Source organism: Muscardinus avellanarius (genome assembly GCF_963383645.1).
Source record: "Muscardinus avellanarius genome assembly, chromosome: 12".
Lineage (NCBI taxonomy): Eukaryota > Metazoa > Chordata > Mammalia > Rodentia > Gliridae > Muscardinus > Muscardinus avellanarius.
In genome coordinates this window covers 73,590,148-73,612,036 of record NC_137798.1, presented here as the reverse complement: position 1 = coordinate 73,612,036, position 21,889 = coordinate 73,590,148, and the positions used below count along the sequence as shown (strand labels likewise).

General features: G+C 49.2%; 1 protein-coding gene across 18 annotated transcripts in view; it reads left to right on the top strand.

Moving 5' to 3' along the window:
- Nucleotides 1-7,370, top strand: part of ACTN1 (actinin alpha 1) — a gene marked incomplete at both ends in the record, with an annotated part of 102,389 nt that extends 95,019 nt beyond the window's left edge. For 5 of the 18 annotated variants that reach the window (XM_080707313.1, XM_080707309.1, XM_080707308.1 and 2 more), the window contains 5 exons: nt 776-955; nt 1,839-1,985; nt 3,302-3,367; nt 4,745-4,903; nt 7,212-7,370. In XM_080707313.1, coding sequence (XP_080563439.1) covers nt 776-955; nt 1,839-1,985; nt 3,302-3,367; nt 4,745-4,903; nt 7,212-7,370 — 711 coding nt within the window. Of the gene's footprint in view, nt 1-775; nt 956-1,838; nt 2,058-2,751; nt 2,833-3,301; nt 3,368-4,744; nt 5,011-7,150 lie in introns of all 18 variants that reach the window. The other 13 variants (XM_080707312.1, XM_080707322.1, XM_080707321.1 and 10 more) reach the window with 6 other exon arrangements.
- Between the last annotated feature and the right edge of the window lie 14,519 nt (nt 7,371-21,889).

Below are 21,889 nucleotides of genomic sequence, written 5' to 3'. Positions count from 1 at the left end.
ACTGTCCCCGGGCAATGGGTTGGGTTAAAGAGGATGATCTTCCTGGGAAGAAAGCAGCGCTTTCTTGTTTTAGAGTGTTTCGCTGATTGTGTGGGCTGCACAGTGGGGTGCTGTAGAGGATCAGGGAAGGGCCACAGCTTGGCTGGAGTGTTATCTCTGGGGTGCTTGATGGAAGAGGCCATGTTGGTGTGGGCAGCACGTTGTGATTAGCACATGCTCAGGAAATGTGGACAGGACTGCACTGAAAGCAGACCCGCTTACATGGGTGAATAACAGGAAGAAGTGGACACTAGGCCTGGACTTGGGGAGGGTGGGGCTCAAAGGGCCAGGGCAGGCAGCCTAGGAGGCCGAACAGCACAGCAAGGTGGTAGCGGCTGAGGCGGCAAGCCAGGAGCGCTGGGGTTGCAGGGCTCCCGGCTCGGTGGGCACTGGGAGGGTCCCGAGATGGCCAGTGGTTCCGTGGTTGGGAGTAAGACTTGGGAAGGGGTTTTGAATGCAAAAGAGTGACCATTTAGGTCAGCTACTGACATGGATCCCCCTTCCTGAGGCTGACAGGTACCTGAGATGATACTGGTGTGTTCTACACCTTTACTACACTACTTCCATACCAAGGAGCACCCATTGTGTCTTAGTGATTGCCAGTGCTGGCCTCTCCTATGGAGGGGCTGGAGCCAAGAATCATCCTGGGGGTTAACAGTGGCCTGGGGGGCCCCGTCCCCAGCCCATGGGCATAGAGTGGGGCGGTCTGACAGGGCTCCTCCCTCTGGGTGAGCAGGAAATCGGGAGGATCTCCATTGAGATGCACGGCACCCTGGAGGACCAGCTCAGCCACCTGCGGCAGTACGAGAAGAGTATCGTCAACTACAAGCCAAAGATTGACCAGCTGGAGTGCGATCACCAGCTGATCCAGGAGGCGCTCATCTTCGACAACAAGCACACCAACTACACCATGGAGGTGGGTGGTCGGCCTCGCTTCTGCAGGAGGAAGCCCAAGTCCACTTCTGTCTCTGCCTGGGCTGAGGTGGGGTTGGGGGCGGTCACTCATCTCCCAAGGAATCTGGTCCTGGAGGATACATACTTGTGCATCTTCACCCCCGAGGCTTCTCATCTCCAGTCTGCAGAGCTTCCTGCATGCCCAGGGAACGCGTTGCTGGGTGCCATCGCTAGCATTTGCTTTCACTAGTTCTTGGGTGGAGTTGAGGAATCCAAGAGTTTAGTCAGCACCCCTAGTGACTCTGATGCTGGTGGGCTCAAGCACTGGCTTAGGATCTCAGCTTCCCAGATCACCAAGGTCGCGTCACTTAACGACAGGATACGTTCTCAGAAACACGTCCTTGGGCGGTGATCTCACTGTGCGGGCTCAGCCTGCTCACACAGGCTGAGATGGCCACAGTGCTGCTAGTTGGGCACTAGAACACGGTCATATATTTGGCTCATCACTGGCCAGAAGGTCATTACATGCACTTGTATGTGGCCATGTGCACGTTTATGTGTAGTTATGGGGCCGGATGTTAAGGGAACCACCTGGTTTTCTGTCCTTGAATCTTTCCCACTATCACATCCACCCTGCTTCCCTAACCAGCCCCTGTTGGCAAGTCCTGGTCAGGCTGTCCCAGGCAGAGGAGGCACCCTGCCTCCTCGGTCCTCTAGGGTCCTCTGTTATGGCAGGTTGTCCTTGCCTAGTTCTCCTCCTCTGTGATACTGTGACTCCGGATAGAAGGTCACGTCTGATTGCTTTGGCTGTGCTAGACACTCAAGAGGAGGATTGCCACGGGCAGGGCAGCCTGGATCCCAGGCCCAGGAGCCTCAGCTGACAGCCCCTCCCCTCCCCTCTCTAGCACATCCGTGTGGGCTGGGAGCAGCTGCTCACCACCATCGCCAGGACCATCAACGAGGTGGAGAACCAGATCCTGACCCGGGATGCCAAGGGCATCAGCCAGGAGCAGATGAATGAGTTCCGGGCCTCCTTCAACCACTTCGACCGGGTGAGAGCCCCACTCCTGGCTCACTTAGAGCTGCCTCAGCCCCAGGGCCCTGGAGGGCACTGCCCATGGCAGGTGCTGCCATGCTGGGCCTGGTTCTTGGGCAAGTGAGGAGGAAAAAGAAGGAGGAAGCCCATCCTAGTGTCCATAAACTTCCCTGCTTTCCTGAAAGAATGTTCCTCTTGGGGGTGGGAAAGGACCTTTGACCCCTGACCCTTGCTCCCTACCATGAGGAATCAACCTTTGGGAGTGAGGCTACCAGAGTCTCAGGTGAAGGCCAGCTGTCCCCACCAGGCTGCCTCCGGGAGCCTCAGCTTGGCGTGTCAGAGTGGTCTGCCTGCATTTTCAGTGGGCTGTCCTCCCCAGGGCCCTGGGCTTGGGGCAGCCCCAGAGTGGGGAGCATGGTCAGGTGCGTGCACCACCCCGCCTGCTTCACTGCCCTCCAGGCACTGGGGGACCGCCCTCGGAGTCCCGGGGCACTTTTGGGGGAGCTTCTCACCCTTGTGGCTCATCATGGTCCTCTCTGGCCCTGCTTCCCAGAGTGGGGCTGCGTGTGCCGGGGACAGGGCCCCCCTGGAACCTCGTCCGCGTGTCTAACTGTGTGCACTTTTATCTTCCCTCTCCCCGCCCTCCGCCCTCTCCATCCGCATGCCTCTGTCCCGTGCCCCCCACACACCACCCTCTACCCGGGCATGGCCCGCCCCCGCCCCTCACGGCCTCCACCTCCCTGGCACCGCATGGCTCGCTGCCTGGCGCACCACGGCCCCAGGATCACTCCGGCACACTGGGTCCCGAGGAGTTCAAAGCCTGCCTCATCAGCTTGGGTTATGATATTGGCAACGACCCCCAGGTACTCGCCTCCTGCATGGAGCACGCTCAGGGGTGGCCGCTGGGCGAGAAATAACACGTTTCTCCTTTTTCTCTTCTCTCTCTGTCTGGATCTCCCTGTTCCCCGTCCTGTGGGCCGTGGGGCTCGTCCTCTCCTCCTGTCGCTGCCTGCCCCGTGTCGGGCTCCTCCTCCTCCCCTCTGCCCTCTGCCCTCGTCTCTGTGGGAACCCGCGGGTCCACCTTCCTCTCTTCTTCCCTACTCTTCATCCTGTGGATGGACTTTTGCATCTCCCTTCTCTGTCCTCCTCCTTTCTGTGGACATTTTCCCTGGACATGTTCCTCCTCTGTTCCTCTGCCCTTTCTGACCCTCTAATCCATAATAAACCTCCCGCTCCCCTCTGGCCATCTGTGCCCTTCTTCCTGGCCATGGGCCGGCCTTTCCTCCTCCCGCCTGTCTCTCCCTCCTGTGTCTTGGTGCCACTGCCCCACAGAAGAAGACAGGCATCATGGACACGGATGATTTCCGCGCCTGCCTTATCTCCATGGGTTACAACATGGTAACGTAAACCCCACCCTCGGTCTGCCAGGAGGCAACCAGCTGGCTGGAGAAGCCAAGTCCTAGCAGCACAGGCTCAAGGCCTCAGCCGGGGACCCTCAGGGGAGCCTCAAGTACCCGGTGCTTGGGGTAGAGGGTAGTGAGAAGCCTGGCCCAGCCACAGGGCCTGCGTGTGGTGGGGAGGCCTGGCCTCCTCTCCTCAGCCTCTGCCGGCTCATCTTCTGGCACTCACCATTGGAGATGGGCTTTTTGCTCCCACAGGGAGGCTGGCAGGAAGGACTGGTGGCCCGACGTCCTGGGTTGGCTCTGCTTCTCATGAGGCGTGGAGCTGTAGATTTCACCTCTGTCCTGTGTCTGTGGTGGTTCCAGCCAGGCTCATCATTGTCCCAGGCCCCTCAGTAACTTTCTCAGTGTGTCCTCCCTTGTCCAGCAGGCAGGGTGCTTAGCTGGATGGTCAGTTGACTCCTGGCCACCAGCCCAGGCAGTGTCTGGTGGGCAAGGGTCAGGTTAGCAGCAGTGAACTCACAAGTTCACTGCTCCTCCCATCACCAGCTCGTGGCCTCAGATGAGGTGAGGGCAACCCTCTAGGACCACTGTAAGAATTAAAGTGAAGGAACATAGCATAAATTCTGTTCATATGTCTGGCACTTAGAAAAGACAGGTAGGGAGAGAACAGATTCTGGAGCCAGACAGCTGGAGTTCAAACTCCAGTTCTTGCCGGGCGTGGTGGCGCACGCTTGTAATCCCCGCGCTTGGGTGGCAGAGACAGGAGGATCGCGCAGGTTCGAAGCCAGCCGCGCGCGCTGGCTTAGGAGACCCTGTTTCCAAATAAAAATGTAAAAATAGGTCTGGGAGTGTAGCCCGGAGGTAGAAGGGCTTCCAGGAACCCCAGTGCCACAAAAAAAAAAACAAAAAAAAAAAAAACAAACAAAAAAAAAACAGTCTCTATACTTGTTGGCTGTGTGACCTCGGGCAAGTCACTTAGCCTGTCTGGGCCTCAAATTTATCATGTATGTAATAGAATTTAGATAGTTGTAGAGAAGATTCAATGAATAAAATATACATGGCATTTAGAATAGTGTCTGGCATATAGTACGTGCTCTGTAGAATTAGCCATTGTTAATGTTATTGTCACCATAATTACTATCAGCATTATCTTCTCCAGGGGCAGCTAGGCACCTGTAGGGGAGGGGTGCCCTGAGCTGGGTCTCTACTGTTGATCCCTCTCATACCCTTGGCACTAGCCAGGTTAGGTCCGGGGGCTCCCAAGCCTCCTCTTCCAAACATAGGCTACTCTGAGCCCCTGGGATTTGAGGTCCACCTGAGATACTCCCAGCAGGCCATGGGCTGACTGGCCGGGGTTGGCTGTTCCCTCCAGGGAGAGGCAGAATTTGCCCGCATCATGAGCATTGTGGACCCCAACCGCCTGGGGGTAGTGACATTCCAGGCCTTCATCGACTTCATGTCCCGAGAGACGGCCGACACAGATACTGCAGACCAGGTCATGGCTTCCTTCAAGATCCTGGCCGGGGACAAGGTGGGTTTCCTATGCCCTTGGCAGCTGGCAGCACTCCCATCTGGAGGGGACAGGGCCCCATCAGGCCTCCCGTTGCTGTGCACCCCGGCCCATTTCTGCAGTGTCTTGTGCTCAGCTAAGGTGTTCGGGCATGGTGTTAGCTTTGGGGGGACTCCCTGCGGGGCTCTGTCACACTTGGGATGGATGAAGTGACAGATGGTGGTGGGGGTAAGGTGTGCGGTTGCACAATGGAGAGTCCATCTGAGGACGGGGCTGGGACTTCGTCCTTCCATCCTCTGGACACCAGCATGGAATAGAGGTGGGGAGCGGGATGAGGCATTGGGGAGCAGGGGAAAGGTGCCTCTCTTTTTTCTACCCTGACGAAGGCCAGCTTCAGGTTGCCAAATCTTCAGGTGCCCTGTAATTTCTACCTGGCAGTGAAAAATGGGAGGAGTGCAAAGGGTATCTCTGGAGGCCAGAGGCCCAGCCCAGGTCTTGGCCATCTGAAATGGTCATTGGTGGACTTGGCTGTCCCACAGCCATCTTTGGCCCAGGCAACAAGGCATTTGTAAGAGCCACTGATCCCTCTAATAGTATAGAAAAGACTCAAAGGAAGGCAGGCGTGGTGGTGCACACTTGTAATCCCAGCATTCGGGAGGCTGAGACAGGAGGATCATGGTTAGAGGACAGCCTCAGCTACTTAGTGAGGCCCTTTGCAACTCAGTGAGACCCTGTTTCAAAATAAAGAATAAAAAATAGGGCAGGGGGTATATTATGTAGTTTAGAGGTTGAATGCCCCTGGGTACCATCCCCAGACCACCCCCCCCAAAAAAAAAGAAAGAAAAACTCGAGGATCCAAAAGAAATTTAGGGGGACTTGGCGTGGTGGCGCACGCTTGTAATCCCCGCGCTCGGAGGCAGAGAGAGTAGGATTGCGCAGGTTCGAAGCCAGCCTCGCTGGCTTATGAGACCCTGTTTCCAAATTTAAAAATGTATAAAATAGGTCTGGGAGTGTAGCCCAGAGGTAGAAGGGTTTCCAGGGACCCCAGTACCACCAAAAAAAAAAAAAAAAAAAAGAAAAAGAAATTTGGGGAGGAGGGGAGGGTTCCTGGGAGCCTGGTTTCCTTTCTATAAAACACAGGGCAGCTAGGCATGGTGACACATGCCTATAATCAGTCTTAGTGCTTGGGAGGCTGAGACAGGAGGATCGCAGGTTTAGGGACAGCCTCAGCAAGTAGTGAGACTCTCATCAACCTAGCAAGACCCTATTTCCAAATAAGAAATAAAGTAGGTTTTGGGCATTTCGCTCAGGAGTAGAGTGCCTCTGGGTTTAATCTCCAGGAACAAAAGAAAGAAAAGAAAGAGAGAAAGAAAAGAAAGAAAGAGAGAGAGAGGAAGGAAGGAAGGAAGGAAGGAGGAAAGGAAGAAGGAAGGAAAGAGGGAGGGAGGGGGGAGAAAGAAAGATGCAATCCATATGCCATTCTTCCTTCAAAACTGGAAGGATTCAGTTAAAAAAGCAAAAGCTAATAGAGAATGTGATTTCTGCAGTGTCTCAATCCCTAAGAGAATAAAGGCTGAACCTACAAAGAGATCTCTAGAGGTCCAGTTGAAGTTCAGCGACACACTATTAGAATCATAGTACCTAGGAGCCAGAAGGATGCTCCGAAGTCACATAGTTGAAGGGACTCATTTTGTAGAAGAGGAAATCTGGCCCAGAGAGGGACCTGGCTGGTCTCCCTCACTCTGGTTCCTAGGGTTCTCAGAGGTAGGGCATGGGGCTGGACAGTTCTTGTAGGTCGAGCTCGCTCGCCAAGTCCTTGAGCTCCTAAAAGCAGCAGCTTCCAAATAGACCCACCACGGGCAAGCCAGAAGGGGAGGATTGAGAGAGGGAGAGAGAGACCAGGCTGAAAGCTGGACCGAATGGGGCAAAGCCCATACTGCGGGCTGATTAAGTTAGCCAGACACATTTGGGGATGCTGTATGTAGTAGCAATGCCCAAATTGGACGTTCATCTTAATTTGCTGAGGGCTCCTTAAAACTAGATTCTGACCCAAGCCTCCAGAGAGCCCAGTTGAGTGGGGTGGCCCCAGGAGTCCGTTTCGTCCACTAGCTTGCCTGTTGATGTTCCTGCGTTGTTACTGCAGACTAAGGTAATACAGGAAAATTCTGTGTAATTGCCACATGGAGTCAGTTTGGAAAGGCTAAAACTAGTGTTGAAGTCGAAAAAGAGGGAACAAAAATGGGGGCGACCCGGGATACCTGTGGTCAGGGAAAAGTTCCAAGCCCCGGCATTTCCACTCGCGGTCCTGCTGACCACGCTCTCTCTGCAGAACTACATCACGGTGGACGAGCTGCGCCGCGAGCTGCCGCCCGACCAGGCCGAGTACTGCATCGCACGGATGGCCCCCTACAACGGCCCCGACGGCGTGCCCGGTGCTCTGGACTACATGTCTTTCTCCACGGCGCTGTACGGCGAGAGTGACCTCTAACCCGCCCCAGGCCCGCCCGCCCCGCCGCACCGCCCCGGTCCAGTCTCCTGCCCAGCAAGGCTCTAGCTCCCTGCCTCCGGGGAGGCCAGCTGGGGCCCATGTGGCGTCGAGCCTTCCTGCCCGCAAAGTGACAGTTTACAAAATTATTTTCTGCAAAAAAGAAAAAAAAAAGTTACGTTTAAAAAAGTTTAAAAAAAAAAACACCAAAAAACAACATATTTTATTATAGAAAAAGTATTTTTTTCTCCACCAGACTTAAATGGAAAAGAGGAAAAATAATTAACTATTTGCACCGAAATGTTTTTGTTTTGTTGTGACATAGGAAAATAACCAAGCACAAAGTTATATTCCATCCTTTTTACTGATTTTTTTTTCTCGTATCTGTTCCATCTGCTGTATCCGTTTCTCCAATCCATGTCCACTCGGTGGGGGCGGGGGCGGGGGAGGGGTACTTTGTCAACAGGCACATTGGTGCATGTGTGTTTGCTAGCTCACTTGTCCATGAAAATATTTTATGATATTAAAGAAAATCTTTTGAAATGGCTGTTTTAAGGAATATAATTTATGTGGCTTCTAATTTTTAAGTCTCTTCAGAGGTATGGTTATCCTCTTTACTAGTGTGTACTTTAAAAAATAATACTGCCGGGCGTGGTGGCGCACACTTGTAATCCCCGCACTTGGGAGGCGGAGACAGGAGGATCGCGCAGGTTCAAAGCCAGCCTCACTGGCTTAAGAGACCCCGTTTCCAAATTAAAAAAATATAAAATAGGTCTGGGAGTGTAGCCCGGAGAAGGGTTCCATCCCCAGTACCCACTCAAAAAAAACCACTGCCTACCAAAAATGGGACAGACTGGGAAATTATAGGCAACTTTGGTATTGCTTGGCATGGACCGCATTAAAACACGGCTCCTAGAGCATCTTTGCTGCTTGCTTTTTTCCTGGGAGTGGGGGTGATAAGATAAGTGGAGCGAGTTAGATAAGGATACTAGAGGGGGCGCTTCTACCCACCTCTGATGCTTTTTGACCCTGATATTTTCAGTCTTATATTTTAGTTTCTTCACTTTGAAAAGGAAAAGGTAAGCTGGGCCTGATGGCACACGCTTGTAATCCCAGTACTTGAGAGGCTGAGACAGGAGGATCACAGGTTCACACCAGCCTCAGATACTTAGTGAGGCCCTCTGCAACTTAGTGAGACCCTGTTTCAAAATAAAGATTAAAAATAAATAGGGCGCTGGGCGTGGTGGCGCACGCTTGTAATCCCCGCGCTTGGGAGGCAGAGACAGGAGGATCGCGCAGGTTCGAAGCCAGCTGTGTGCGCTGGCTTAAGAGACCCTGTTTCCAAATAAAAATGTAAAAATAGGTCTGGGAGTGTAGCCCGGAGGTAGAAGGGCTTCCAGGAACCCCAGTACCACCAAAATAATAATAATAATAATAATAATAATAATAATAATAATAATAAGTAAATAAATAAATAAATAGGGCTGGGGGTGTTGGGGTGTAGTTTGGAGGTAGAAGTCCCCTGGGGTCAATTCCCACTACCACAAAACAAACAAAAAAACAGAAAGGAAAGGAAAGGGTAGCTGGGCATGGTGGCAGACACATGCCTGTAATCCTAGTACTTGGGAGGCTGAGACCAGCCTCAGCTACTTAGTGAGGGAGGCCCTCTGCAATTTAGTGAGACCCTGTTTAAACAATAAAAAAAAAAAAATGGGGCTGGGGGTGTAGCTTGGAGGTGGAATGCCCCTGGGTTCAATCCCCACAATCCCCAGTACCACAAAAAAAAAAAAAAGGAAAAAAAAAAAGGAAAGGGTGATTTCCTCACAGGACTCTGCAGTTGAAAATAAGGTCGTGAATGTATAAGGGTCTCCCTGATGGTCTACCCACCCTTTTCTGTACAGTGTCGCACAGCTCTGTGACGTCAGTATGTGCCCCGCTCCTTTTATTTTTACAACAGGGAACAGCTTGAGTTCTCAGTTACTTCACTCCTTCCTATGTAGATTGTCTCCCAGGAGGAGCAGGAGAGCATGTGGGGACCCTTAGCAGTGCGTGTACACACACACACACACGCACACACACGCCATCCGTAGCAGCTGTCCAGTGCCGCCCTGGAGCTTGGAAATGCACAATCTCAGGGTCCACCCCAGTCAACTGAATCAGGCGTTTTTAACAACATCCCCTAGGTGGTTAGCTGTAGGTTTCCCCATTTTCTTACACACCTCCTCCCTGAAGCTTTTGCCCAGAATGCAGGGCAGTGGAGACGATCGTTAGTAGCACAGAGTGATAGAGAAACATAATTTTGCAGCTGAGGTTATACGGCTGTTTGGGAGAGAGGTTTTGAATGGGACAGGTAGAGTCCACATCCATAAATGCTCCTTTAAAAATGAACAAACAGCTGGGTGTAGTGGGATTATAGCTGCCTATGTTCCCAGTACTTGGGAGGATCACAGGTTCGAGGCCAGCTTATGCCTCAGATACTTAGTGAGCTTAAGCAATTTAGTGAGGTCCTCAGCAACTTAATGAGACCCTATTTCAAAAAAATAGGACTGAGTGTAGCTTAGGGGAAGAACATGCCCCTAGGTTCTATCCCCAGTACCACAAGTATGTAAGTAAATAAAGGTAAACAATATGCTACTTCCTTGATCTGGAGTTAGGTTAGTTGTGCGCTTATAAAATTGATAGTATAGCCGGGCGTGGTGGCGCACGCTTGTAATCCCCGCGCTTGGGAGGCAGAGACAAGAGGATCGCGCAGGTTCGAAGCCAGCCGCGCGCGCTGGTTTAGGAGACCCTGTTTCCAAAATGAAAATGTAAAAATAGGTCTGGGAGTGTAGCCCGGAGGTAGAAGGGCTTCCAGGAACCCCAGTACCACCAAAAAAAAAAAAAAAAAAAAAAAATTGATAGTATAGTAACGCTGGGCGTGGTGGCGCACGCTTGTAATCCCTGCGCTTGGGAGGCTGAGACAGGAGGATCGCACAGGTTCGAAGCCAGCCTCAGCTACTGAGTGAGGCTCTCAGCAACTTAGTGAGACCCTGTTTCCAAATAAAAGTACAAAGCCCGGTGTGTTGGCACACGCTTGTAATTCCAGCATTCGGGAGGCTGAGACCAGAGGATCGCGGTTTGCGAACAGCCTCAGCTACTTGGTGAGGCCCTCCGCAACTTAGTGAGACCCTGTTTCCAAATAAAGTATAAAATAGGTCTGGGAGTGTAGCCTGGAGGTAGAAAAGCCCCTGGGTTCCACCCCTAGTACCACCAAAAAAAAAAAGTATAAGTCATTTGAAGTAAGTGGCTATTTTGACAATGCACTTTTTTTTGTAATAAACATTCTAAACCATATTTATAAGCGTTAATAATACTCTCTCCAGGACATCCCAATTCAGGCATATTCAAAGACAAGCTGTGAAGTCTTGCTCAACACAAAGCAATTGAAAATGTTATCAATGTAGTCAATCAAGTTCCCTTGAGCGATCTACTGGGGTTTACTAACAGCCAGTTCCCTTCCACCTCCAAATTAAAGTCACCTGTCTAATTTCAATTACATCTTTCAGACTAAAACCACATAACTTACACATACCAGATTCTCTTATGCGTTCAGACATTCTAAGTTCACAGGTTGCCATGAGTGACAAAGCTAACAGCCTGAAGTATCAGTACTGACTGTTATTTGTGTGTGTGTGTGTGTGTGTGTGTGTGTGTGTGTGTGTGTGTGTGTGTGTGTGCTGGGGATTGAAGCCGGGAATATTCTACCTCCTATCTACCCCAAACCTATTTTATTAAAACAGGGTCTCACTAGGTTAATGATGGTCTCATACTTGCTGAGGCTGTCCTCGAGCCTGCGATCCTCCTGTCTCATCCCCTCCCCCCAGTACTGAGATTGATTCCAGGCATGTGTCACCATGCCTGGCTGACCCATGTGTTTTATAGAAAGGAAACCTAGCCCTCAGGAACCTTCTCTCCCCAAATTTCTTCTAGATTCTCACTGAGTCTTTTCTATATTATTAGAGGGATCAGTGGCTCCTGCAAATCCCTTGGTGCCTGGGCCAAAGATGGCTGTGGGTCTGAGTGACGTCCAAGTCCACCAGTGACCGTTTTAGGTGGCCGAGACCTGGGCTGGGATTATAGGTGTGCACCACCACACCTGGCTTACTTATTTTTTAAAATAGATATTAAAATCCTTTCCTTCCTGCTGGCTTTTGGGACCCAAGGTTTAGAGCTGTGATATGTATTACATGGAAATTCTAATCTACAACACAAATGGAGGTGCTTATACACTTGCCAAGGTGAGCGCAGCATCAACTTATAGGCAGTGCCTGCTGCAATACCAGGGTCCCAAGCCCGTGTCTTTGGTCTGACCTACATTATTCACCCCTGGGCATGCTGGGTATTTCACCCTTGCCCACTAGGGGTGGTGGGATTCTCTATCCTTGGAGGTTTGCTGTTCCTTTATCTGTGGGATGAATTTACTGTTTCTCTCCCTGCCTGGGTAAGCAGTGCATTTTTTTTTCTTTTTTCCCTTTCTTTCTTTCTCTCCTTCCTTCCTTCTTCCTTTCTTTCTTCTTTTTTTTTGGTACTAGAACCAGGGGCTTTCTACCTCTGGGCTACACTTCCAGACCTATTTTATACATTATTATTATTATTATTATTATTATTATTATTATTATTTGCGGGTCTGGGGATGGAACCCAGGGGCATTCAACCTCTGAACTACACCCCCTGCCCTATTTTTTTTATTCTTTATTTGAAACAGGGTCTCTAACTTGCGGAGGGCCTCACCAAGTACCTGAGGCTGTTCGCAAACCGCGATCCTCTGGTCTCAGCCTCCCGAATGCTGGAATTACAAGCGTGTGCCAACACACCGGGCTTTGTACTTTTATTTGGAAACAGGGTCTCACTAAGTTGCTGAGAGCCTCACTCAGTAGCTGAGGCTGGCTTCGAACCTGTGCAATCCTCCAGTCTCAGCCTCCCAAGCACTGGGACATTTATTTTTATCTGCCTCTGACCATACCTTCCTAGTGACTTTGTTGACAGCCTCATGAAAAGTAATCTCTGCAAACAGCGTCTCTCTCTGGCCGTAGAGCCCTCTGAGCGCTCAGCCTGTCTTGGAGGGTGCTGTGTCTGCTGGACCAGCTCAGAGCTGTCCAGCAGTATTCCCCATCAAAGGGTTGGGGATGTAGCTCAGAGGTGGAACGGCCCTGGATTCAATCCCCAGCACCACACACAGTGTAGTAATCATACTCACTGGCATTTATGCCAGGGACAGAAGGACGCTAGCAGGATCAGCCTCATTTGAAGAGGTCATTTGCCCAAGGTGACCCAGAGAGCTGGTGGTGGGCAGACGTGAGCTGGCACATAGAGGCAAATAGCATCTCCTCCCATCCTGGAGCAGTATTCCCCATCATGGGGAATTACTTTGGAAGGCTTACTTTGGAAGGCTTACTTTGGCTCATGACCTTAGGTTTCAGCCCACTGTTGCCTTTGAGGTCATGTAAGGAGGGCCTGGTAATGGTCTTCTTATTTCCTGGAGGACAAGAAGCATAAATGGGAAGGAGCTGGGGCCCCAATCTCTCCCTTTGAGAGTGCACACCCCAATGACCTAACTTCCCTCCAATAGGCTCCACTTCCTAAAGGTTCCTCTACCTCCCAGTAGCACCACGGTCTAAGAACTGGCCTTCCATACATGGGCCTTGGGGGACATGTCACATCCCAGCCATAGCACCAGGATGGAGACCGGTTAGGTTTACTGAGGGCGAGGAGGGCAGAGGCTTGGCTCTCTGATGCATTTGCTGGTGGTATGGGTGATGGGAGTACCTCTGATCTAAGGCCCACAGCTCTTCAACACAGCCTTAGACTGGGCTCTGCCCGTGGCCCCAAGGGAAGAGATGCGACCTCGTGTGAATACCACTGCCTGGCGCGCGAGGCCAGCCAGCTCACGTCTGCCCACCACCAGCTCTCTGGGTCACCTTGGGCAAATGACCTCCTCAAATGAGGCTGATCCTGCTAGCGTCCTTCTGTCCCTGGCATAAATGTCAGTGAGTATGATTACTACACTGTGTGTGTGGTGCTGGGGATTGAATCCAGGGCCGTTCCACCTCTGAGCTACACCCCCAACCCTTTTTATTTTTTATTTTGAAACAGGGTCTTGCTAAGTTGCTGAGGCTGGTCTCAAGCCTGTGATCCTCCTAGCTCAGCCTCCCAAGTACTGTGATTACAGGCGTGTGCCAACATGCCTCGCTGTGGAACCGGCCTACACACTAGGCACCATACCGACCAGGCTGAGCGTGGGGACAGAACAGAATGGCAGGGCCCAATTGTTGCAGGCCACGAGAACACGACCCGCACAGCCCGGGGGCTGCCATTGAGCTACACCCCCAGCTCTTTTTTATGTTGAAACAGAGTCTCCCTAAGTTCCCCAGGCTGGCCTCCTAAGCCTCCAAGTACTAGGATTACAGGCGTGCACCCCTGTACCTAACTGCAGATTACTTTAATATAAACTTTCTAACTGCCCCCTTCTAGCATCTTCCATTTCCAGTCTTGTCTTCTTGCTTAGAAGTCCCCTCATATAACCAACAATGCAAGTTTGTCAACCTGGGGGAGCCAGCTTCTGGAAACAAACTACTTAAAAGATTACTTTTCTTGTGGTACTGGGGAGGAAACTGTGGGCCGTCTACCTCTGGGCTATACCCTCAGACATATTTATTTTATTTTATTTTTTTGAAAACAAGTTCTCACTAAGTTGCTGAGAGCCTAAGTTGCTGAGGCTGACTTCACACCTGCAATCCTCCTGTCTCAGCCTTCCAAGTACTGGGATTAAGCATTCCCCCCCACCCCCCGCTCAGCTAAAAGACTACTTTTAAAATAGGAATCCCTGAGCCCAGCCTGGTCCTATAAAGAAGAGACTACTTGACTAATTTTTGCAGGGGTGGGGGTGCAAGTTGAATATCAGAATCTATGGGTAGCGCAATATAAATATGTCTTGGTTCTTGCTGAAATCAGACAAACAGCATCTCCTCCCATCCCGGAGCAGTATTCCCCATCATGGGAATGATGGAGCAGGGGGCGGGACCAGGGTCCTCCTAAAGGTCGATTGGCTGTGTAAATTGACATGTCCAGAGGGTGCTGGCTTAGGACTCTGAAAACTTGCCTAGCGGGTCCCATCTTGGGCAGCGTTCTTTGCCAATGCCCGGGGCTCATCAACCTACAGTTGTTAAGAAGCCAATAAGGCAAATAAGGTGGTCTTGGGGTTCAGAGTGTCTTCACGATGAGGGTTGTTTGGGGCAGCCCCCTCCTTGGTAAACCTGTGGGGTGGGAGTGCAACACAGCCCATTTATTATTTATTTATTTATTTATTTATTTATTTATTTACGTATTTACTTATTTATTTTTGGTACTGAAGGTGGAAACCAGGGGCATTCTACTACTCAGCCCTTTTTATTTCAAAATAGAGCCATGATCCTCCTATCTCAGCCTCCCAAGTACTGGGATTGCAGGCATGTGTGTGCTACCATGCCCTTCTCTTTCCCAAACCCATAAAGATCTATTCCTATAGGCTCTTAAAAAGCATTGAAGAGCCAGGTGTGGTGGCACATGCTTGTGATCCTAGTACTTGGGAGGCTGAGACAGGAGGATGGCAGGTTCAAAGCCAGCCTCTGCTACTTAAAGAGGCCCTCTGCAACTTATTGAGACCCCATTTTAAGAATAAAAAATAAGATGGGCGTGGTGGTGCACGCTTGTAATCCCAGTATTCGGGAGGCTGAAACAGGAGAATCACAGTTCGCAGACAGCCTCAGCAACTTAGGGAGGCCCTTTGCAACTTAGTGAAACCCTGTTCAAAATAAAGAATAAAAATATAGGGCGGGGGGTGTAGCTCGGGGGTCAAATATCCCTGGGTTCCAACCCCAGACCCGCAAAAAAAAAAAAAAAACAAATAAAAGTTAAAAATAAATAAAAAATAGGGATGGGGGTATAGCTCAGGAGTAGAAGCCCCTGGGTTCAATTCCCAGTACTGCAAAAAATAAATAAATAAATAAATAAATAATAAATAAATAAATAAATAAGGCTGGGAGTAGCTCAGAGCTAGAATGTCCCCAGAGTTCAATCCCCTGCACCACTCAGGAGCCTGTGCATTTTGAGCATGTAGATTGAAGAGATCCTTTCTCCTTCTCACTCATTGCAGGCTCATTGGTCACACTCTGATGGCAACGAGATGAACCAGAAGAAAGCTTAACAATACAAGACACGTCGTGTGGACCTAGGAGCCTCCAGAAATGAAGCCCAAAGAAACAAGGCTGCTTGAGTATTTTTACGAACAGTCATGTGTAAGTGTGATTGGAGAACAAAAGGATGTGATCTAATGGTGACTAACTGGAGGAAACCTAGTCAGCCGGGCCTGCGTGCTCACACTCTTCTTGGTGTCCCTGTGTCTCCCCTTATGCAGCATGTAGGGCAGGACACCTCTCACATGAGGGTGTTTGTGGAGGAGAGAGGGAAAGGTCCGATTTTGCTGTTTTTTCAAATACCAAGGTGCCATTTTAAGGGTAGTGTTTTGGGGTGCTAATAATCTCATGCATTTCCTGAAAGGGTCTCCAGGACCCAGTGGGCAGAAGAATAGCATAGTCTCTGCTCTCAGGAAATTTACAGCCTACAAGAGGCTGAGCCTCCAGTCTGGGTGGGCTCCCTGTAACAGATGCTTATGCCCCCCATCCACATCTCCTCTGTCTGAGTGAAGCTGCTTGCAGTAGACCCCATGGTGTAGTTTCTCCCAGAGGCAAGAACAAGCTGGGTACAAGCACAGAGCCCGCTGGCAGTGCCGGCGATCAATGTCTATATCCATCAGCATTCTTGCAACTATAATCTAAAGACTGACCATGCAACCTAGACAAAAGAAGATTTATTTTCTTACAGTTTCAGGTTCAGTCCATGTGAGGCCGGGGGCCATGGACCTCAGGGCATGAGGGCAGGAAGTGGAGAAAGGGAGAGAACATGGGCTGTGCTCACATCATGGAGGCCCGAAGCAGGAGAGTGAGGCAGGGAGAAGAAACCATATGTATATTGCAGGAGGCTTTGGTCTATGGAGAACAAGAGAGAGAGGTGGGAGTAGGATCTAGCAGGCCTCTTTATTCACCAGTGAGGTCCAGAGAGCAAAGCTCCAAGTCTGAGCCCTGAGCTCAGAACATGCAAGTTCTTGTATACAACTGCTAACTTAATTTTTAGAAGGAGGGGTGCGTACAGGGTTTGTTTTGCTAGTGTAAACAAGATGCAGAACAGAAGGAAGTTAGTCTGCACGTTGTTTCTCTAGCAGTTACACGCCTTATCTCGCTGGACTTACCTTCTTATCTTGTGGGCTTAGCTGCTGGGGGAGGCTCTGCTTTGTTGACCTCAGAGGGGGGCCTGTGAAGAAAGTTTTATTCTTTCATTTTGTCCCTCAGCTTTTAGCCAAGGGTCATCTTTAAGGATGTATGTAGAGAGGCTGCTATCTCATTCCCCCTTTTGAGACTTCTCAACTTGCTTAATGAGAAGTTCTCAATTAGATCCATAAGGGTGGCATATGGAGGTGGGTCCCTTTTATCTATTGAGATTTCTATTACTCGGATTAACTGCCTGATACACAATATGAGGCAGCATTCAACCAGCCTCAGTGAAACTCCACTCCAAAGGAAAAAGAACAATTTGTGCTTGTGGCCGACTGGTGGTACGTGCAGAGTAATCTGCCTTGTTGGCAGCTATTACAGAGTATTTGACCCATTTCAACCACTTGTTTGTGTCTCCAAACCTGGTTTCTATTTCCAAAGTCTGTTTTAGATTTTTTAAAAATCTCTATTACAGTTACTTTGGTTGGATCAGTTTGGGTCCCCATAATGAAGTTTGGTTGAAAGTTACAGAAAGCCAGGCATGGTGGTGCATGCCTGTAATCCTAGTACTTGGGAGGCTTAGACAGGAGGATCACAGGTTCAAGGACAGCCTCAGCAAGTAATAAGACTCTCATTAACCTAGCAAGACCCTGTTCCCAAATAAGAAATCAAATCGGGCTGGGGAGTGGGGCTTCAATGTAGGGCACCTCTCAGTTCAATCCCCAGTACCACACACACAAAAAAAGGGTTCCCAGCCAGGCGTGGTGGTACACGCTTATAATCCCAGTACTGGGAGAGGCTGAGACAGGAGGAGCACAGGTTTACAACCAGCCTCAGTTACTAGTGAGGCCCTCTAAAGCTTTGTGAGACCCTGTTTCAAAATAAAGAATAAAAAATAGGGCTGGGGATGTAGCTTGGAGGTAGAATGCCCTGAGAGGAGCTGAGAAGCCTGAAGACTTCTTATGGGGCCCTCGACCTTTCGAGGGCATTTATTCTTCCAGCGCCCAATTTCCTTGCAGAGTGCACACTGGTCACAGTAGAGAGGAGCCCTCTTTCCTTCGGGTGGCCCTGGGTGTCAGGGACAAGGGAGCCCTTGGCTTGCTAGTTTCTGGTTTGGCTTGTCATGGAGCCCTGCGCTCCATGCTTCCGCAATGTCAGCTTTTTGTTGCATTTTCCAGTCTGCCTTCTTTTTTCTTCAATATCAGGGTTGATGAAGACCTGGTTTGCTACCTCAAAGAGTTGGGAAGCATCAATTCCTGCAAATCCCCCAGCTTCTGTAGCTTGTGATGGATGTCACTAGTGCCCTGTGTAGCAAAGGCAGAGTCAACCATTTGTTGGGTTTTGAGTACTTCAGGGTCAAGTGGAATAAAGTTTCACAGAGCCACTCATGAAAGGCACTGGGGCTCTCATCACGTTTCTGAAGGACCTCTCCAACCTTGGTATGTTGGTGGCCTTGGAGCCTCCCTTTCCGAAGTACCTGGAGGAGGCTTTTCAGTGTGCCTCCAGTTTTGCTATATCTCTGGGATCATTGAGGTCCTATTGGGAATCTGTTGCTAGGAGGCATTCTTAAACCTGGGGGTTTGGAGCTTCTTATGGGGTGTTTTTTTTTTTCTCCCCAGTGGGTTGTTACCTGCCACATCTTTCTTCAGTGTTGAGAAGATGCAGGAGAAGTTGATAATGATCAGACCAAGTAGGATTGTGCATTTGAAAGGTGGATTGCAGGAGTTTGGTCAGGTCCTGCAGCTTCTCAGTAAAGGAGGGAGTATGATATTCCTTCCTTCCTTCCTTCCTTTCTTCCTTATTTATTTATTTATTATTTATTATTTTTTGTGGTACTGGGGATTGAACTCAGGGACATTCAACCTATGAGCTACACCCAGCCCTATTTTTTATGCTTTTATTTTGAAACAGGGTCTCACTAAGTTACCGAGGGCCTTACTAAGTAACTGAGGCTGGCTGCAAACCTGCGATCCTCCTGTCTCAGCCTTCCAAGAACTTGGATTAAAAGCATGGGCCACTATGCCCAGCTTGATGTTTCCAAGTTAGAAGATACACTGTAATAAGAGGTTGATACACAAATGTGGTGGACTAGGCTGTCACTGTCCATGTCTGGCCATGGTGGAGACTCCCTGAATCGGCTTTAGAGGGAACTGGCCGCCAGATGGCAGTAGAGTTTCATGCATAGAGTTTTCATATGGTCGATTATGAGACCTTAAGTCTCAAGAAGGGCCCATCGGCACAGGCCTTGGCAGTGGTGGGCACAGTGGTGGTGGTGGAGAGGAGGACTCATCGGTGGGCCAATCAGATGTTGCTGTAGGGCTGGCACAGGAGGATGATGGAGTTGGGGGTCCTGCTCACCAGACTGGATGGCTGGCCGGATGGGCTAGGAGGTAGTGGTGGGTGAGGAGGTGCTGAAGGTGCTGTGGGGTTGGCAGCTGCTGCTGTGTTTGGGAGATAAACAATTGAGGGAGAGCTTGTTCCTCTGGGGGATTTTTCAAAATGGCTGGTAGTTGGGCTTCACATAATGGCTTCCTCTAATTTCCTGACTGACAACTAGAGTTCTGCATTTTGGTGACTAAGATCTGGGAGATTGGAGCTCGTGGCCATGGAGAGTTGGGGGGTTCTGAACCTGTTGGAGCCAAGTGTCAATGTAAGAGAAATGGTCCCAGTGTTCTGGGCTGCCTGTAACTTGATCCTAAATGCATCGGGTGATGCCTGGATCTAATGAGCCTTCTGTGGGCCAGTCTTCTCCAAAGGCCAGCCATCTTACCTTGCACTGAGTGTACAACCTTCCTGAGGTTAGTTTGAATCCATAATCACCTGTATAAGTCCTCCCAAATTCCTGATCATGAGGCCTAGGGAAGTGGGCTTACTCTGTTTCCCTTCAGTTTCTACACAGAGTCCAGGCTAGTGCTGGGATGCCTAAAACAGATAATAGCCCTCACTTCATCCATGCCCAGCTTTCCTCCTTGAGGAGGTATTTCCCTTTGTGCCAGTATTAGAAAATTGCCCCAGTGTTGATTTCCAATAAAAATATAAAAGGTAGTCAGAGCCTGGATGCTATGCAGGTACTCAGGCAAGGAAAAACACAGCGTTGCCGGCTATACTTCAAAACTCCCCTCCCTTCTCCTCTGCCTTCTTATTTTTTTTTTTTTTTTCCTTTTTGCGGTACTGGGGATGAAACTCAGGGTCATTCTACCTCCAAGCTACACCCCCAGCCCTATTTTTTATTTTGAAACAGGGTCTTACTAAGTTGCAGAGGGCCTCACTAAGTAGCTGAGGCTGTCCATGAACTGTGGTCCTCCCGTCTCAGCCTCACAAAGGCTGGGGTTACAAGTGTGTGCCACCATGCCCGGCCTCTGCCTTCATGTTAACCCATACTAAGAATGTAGAGGCAATTAAAGCCTCTAGCCTTAAAAATACAGAGAAGCAATTAAAAGCCTAAGATCACAGTGACTCTGCCTGGCACATCTTAAAGCCATAAAGGTAGCAAGGGCCTCATGCCTTGCTCTTGGAGATCACACACGGCTGCACTGGCTGCAATTAGGGCCTCGTTTCCCGCCTCCTCTTTGTGACCCACTCTTGGTATGTGTAATGCAAACTCCAAGCGGTACTTGAAAGCACCCATAGTTGATAGGCAACTGATAGAGCCCAACACAACGGAGGTAGAAAAAGTAATTCCTGTACTAAGTACAGTGTCCAAAGACAAGAAGGTACCACCTGCCTAAGAAATAAGTTACTAGCTTGTTGTCTTAGTAATACCAATAAGAACAAACCAATAAGAAAACTGTACTTAAGGGCCAGGTTCTGAGAGGGGCAAGAGTTCCATTTTGGGGCTCTCCATTGTTATCTTCCAGGCACGCTGCTCCCACTGGCTTTGTAATAAAGATTTGTTTAAGCTGCAGCCGAGCTGCTGTCTGTTCATTTTAATTTCCTGATTCAACATATTTATTTGAATTGAGGAAAAGAGCCCACAGTGCTGTTACAACTGTAACACCCTGGCATACGCAAATTGGTATCAACCCCCGATCTGGCCAGAGCATCACAGGAAAACATGATAATTTCACGGTGTTCTTGGCTTTGGTGGTGAAAAGAATTTCAGCACATGCCGGTCAGAGAGAAAGACAGAAGTTTATTAAAGAAAGTAGAGATACACGGTCAGGGGGAAACATGGGCCACCTCAAGAGTGTGAAGAGCAGCCCCAAGAATTTTACGATATTTATAGGGCACCAAGAGGGGGAGTTGGCTAGAGGCACATGGCAACATGGGATGGTGATCTCCTTCCTTCAAATTTTCAGGTTGGCAAAAGGTAAAAAAAAAAAAAAAAAATCCTTTAGTATAAGAATCCCAGGGAGCTGAGGCATCAAGTCAGGGTACAGGGCAAATGTGTGACTTCCTCTAGGATCTTCCTGCCAGGCTCTGACAAAAGGTGCTCCTTTTTCTTTTGGGATGTAATCATCTCAGAAATTTTAGTTGTGAAGCTAGGACATTGTGATTAAAAATGTGGCTCATTCAGGGCTCTTATCCAAGAGCAAACAAACTCTGTAAAGTGAAACTAAGGATTCAGAAGTTTTTAAGATTTAAAAAATATTTTCCTTTCCTTCCAAATTTGTCTCCTTCCTGCCTAATATTTTATTTCTTGTATTATACCTCAAGACCAAGGACTTTTTTTTTTCAACTTTTTTTTTTATTGGTGCACTGTATTCATACATCATAGTAAGATACATACTTTTGTAGACATACATGCACACTTTTCCCAGTCAGCCCCCACCCAATCCCCACCCCATTCTCTCCCTATCCCTCCCTCCCATGCTTGGCTTAGTAGTTGACATCTAGTATTATGGAAATTTATCTAAAATTAAAAATGATAATCTCACATAACAGTTTCATTTGTCTGATACCAAGCTTTTGATGACTTAAAGATAACATTTCAATATTTCTTTTTGCTTTCTTTCTTACAAGAGAATATTTTTTTCTATTTTTTAGGTGAAACTATCATATATTTATATATTTATTTTTCAGAAAAAAACTATCCTAATATGGAATATGGAGTCTAGGTACCCAAAACGATCTTGAAAAAGAACAAAGCTAGAAGATATATATTTTCTGATTTCAAACCATATAAAGCTACAATAATTGAAACAGTGTAGTACTATTTTAAAGGCAGATATATAAACC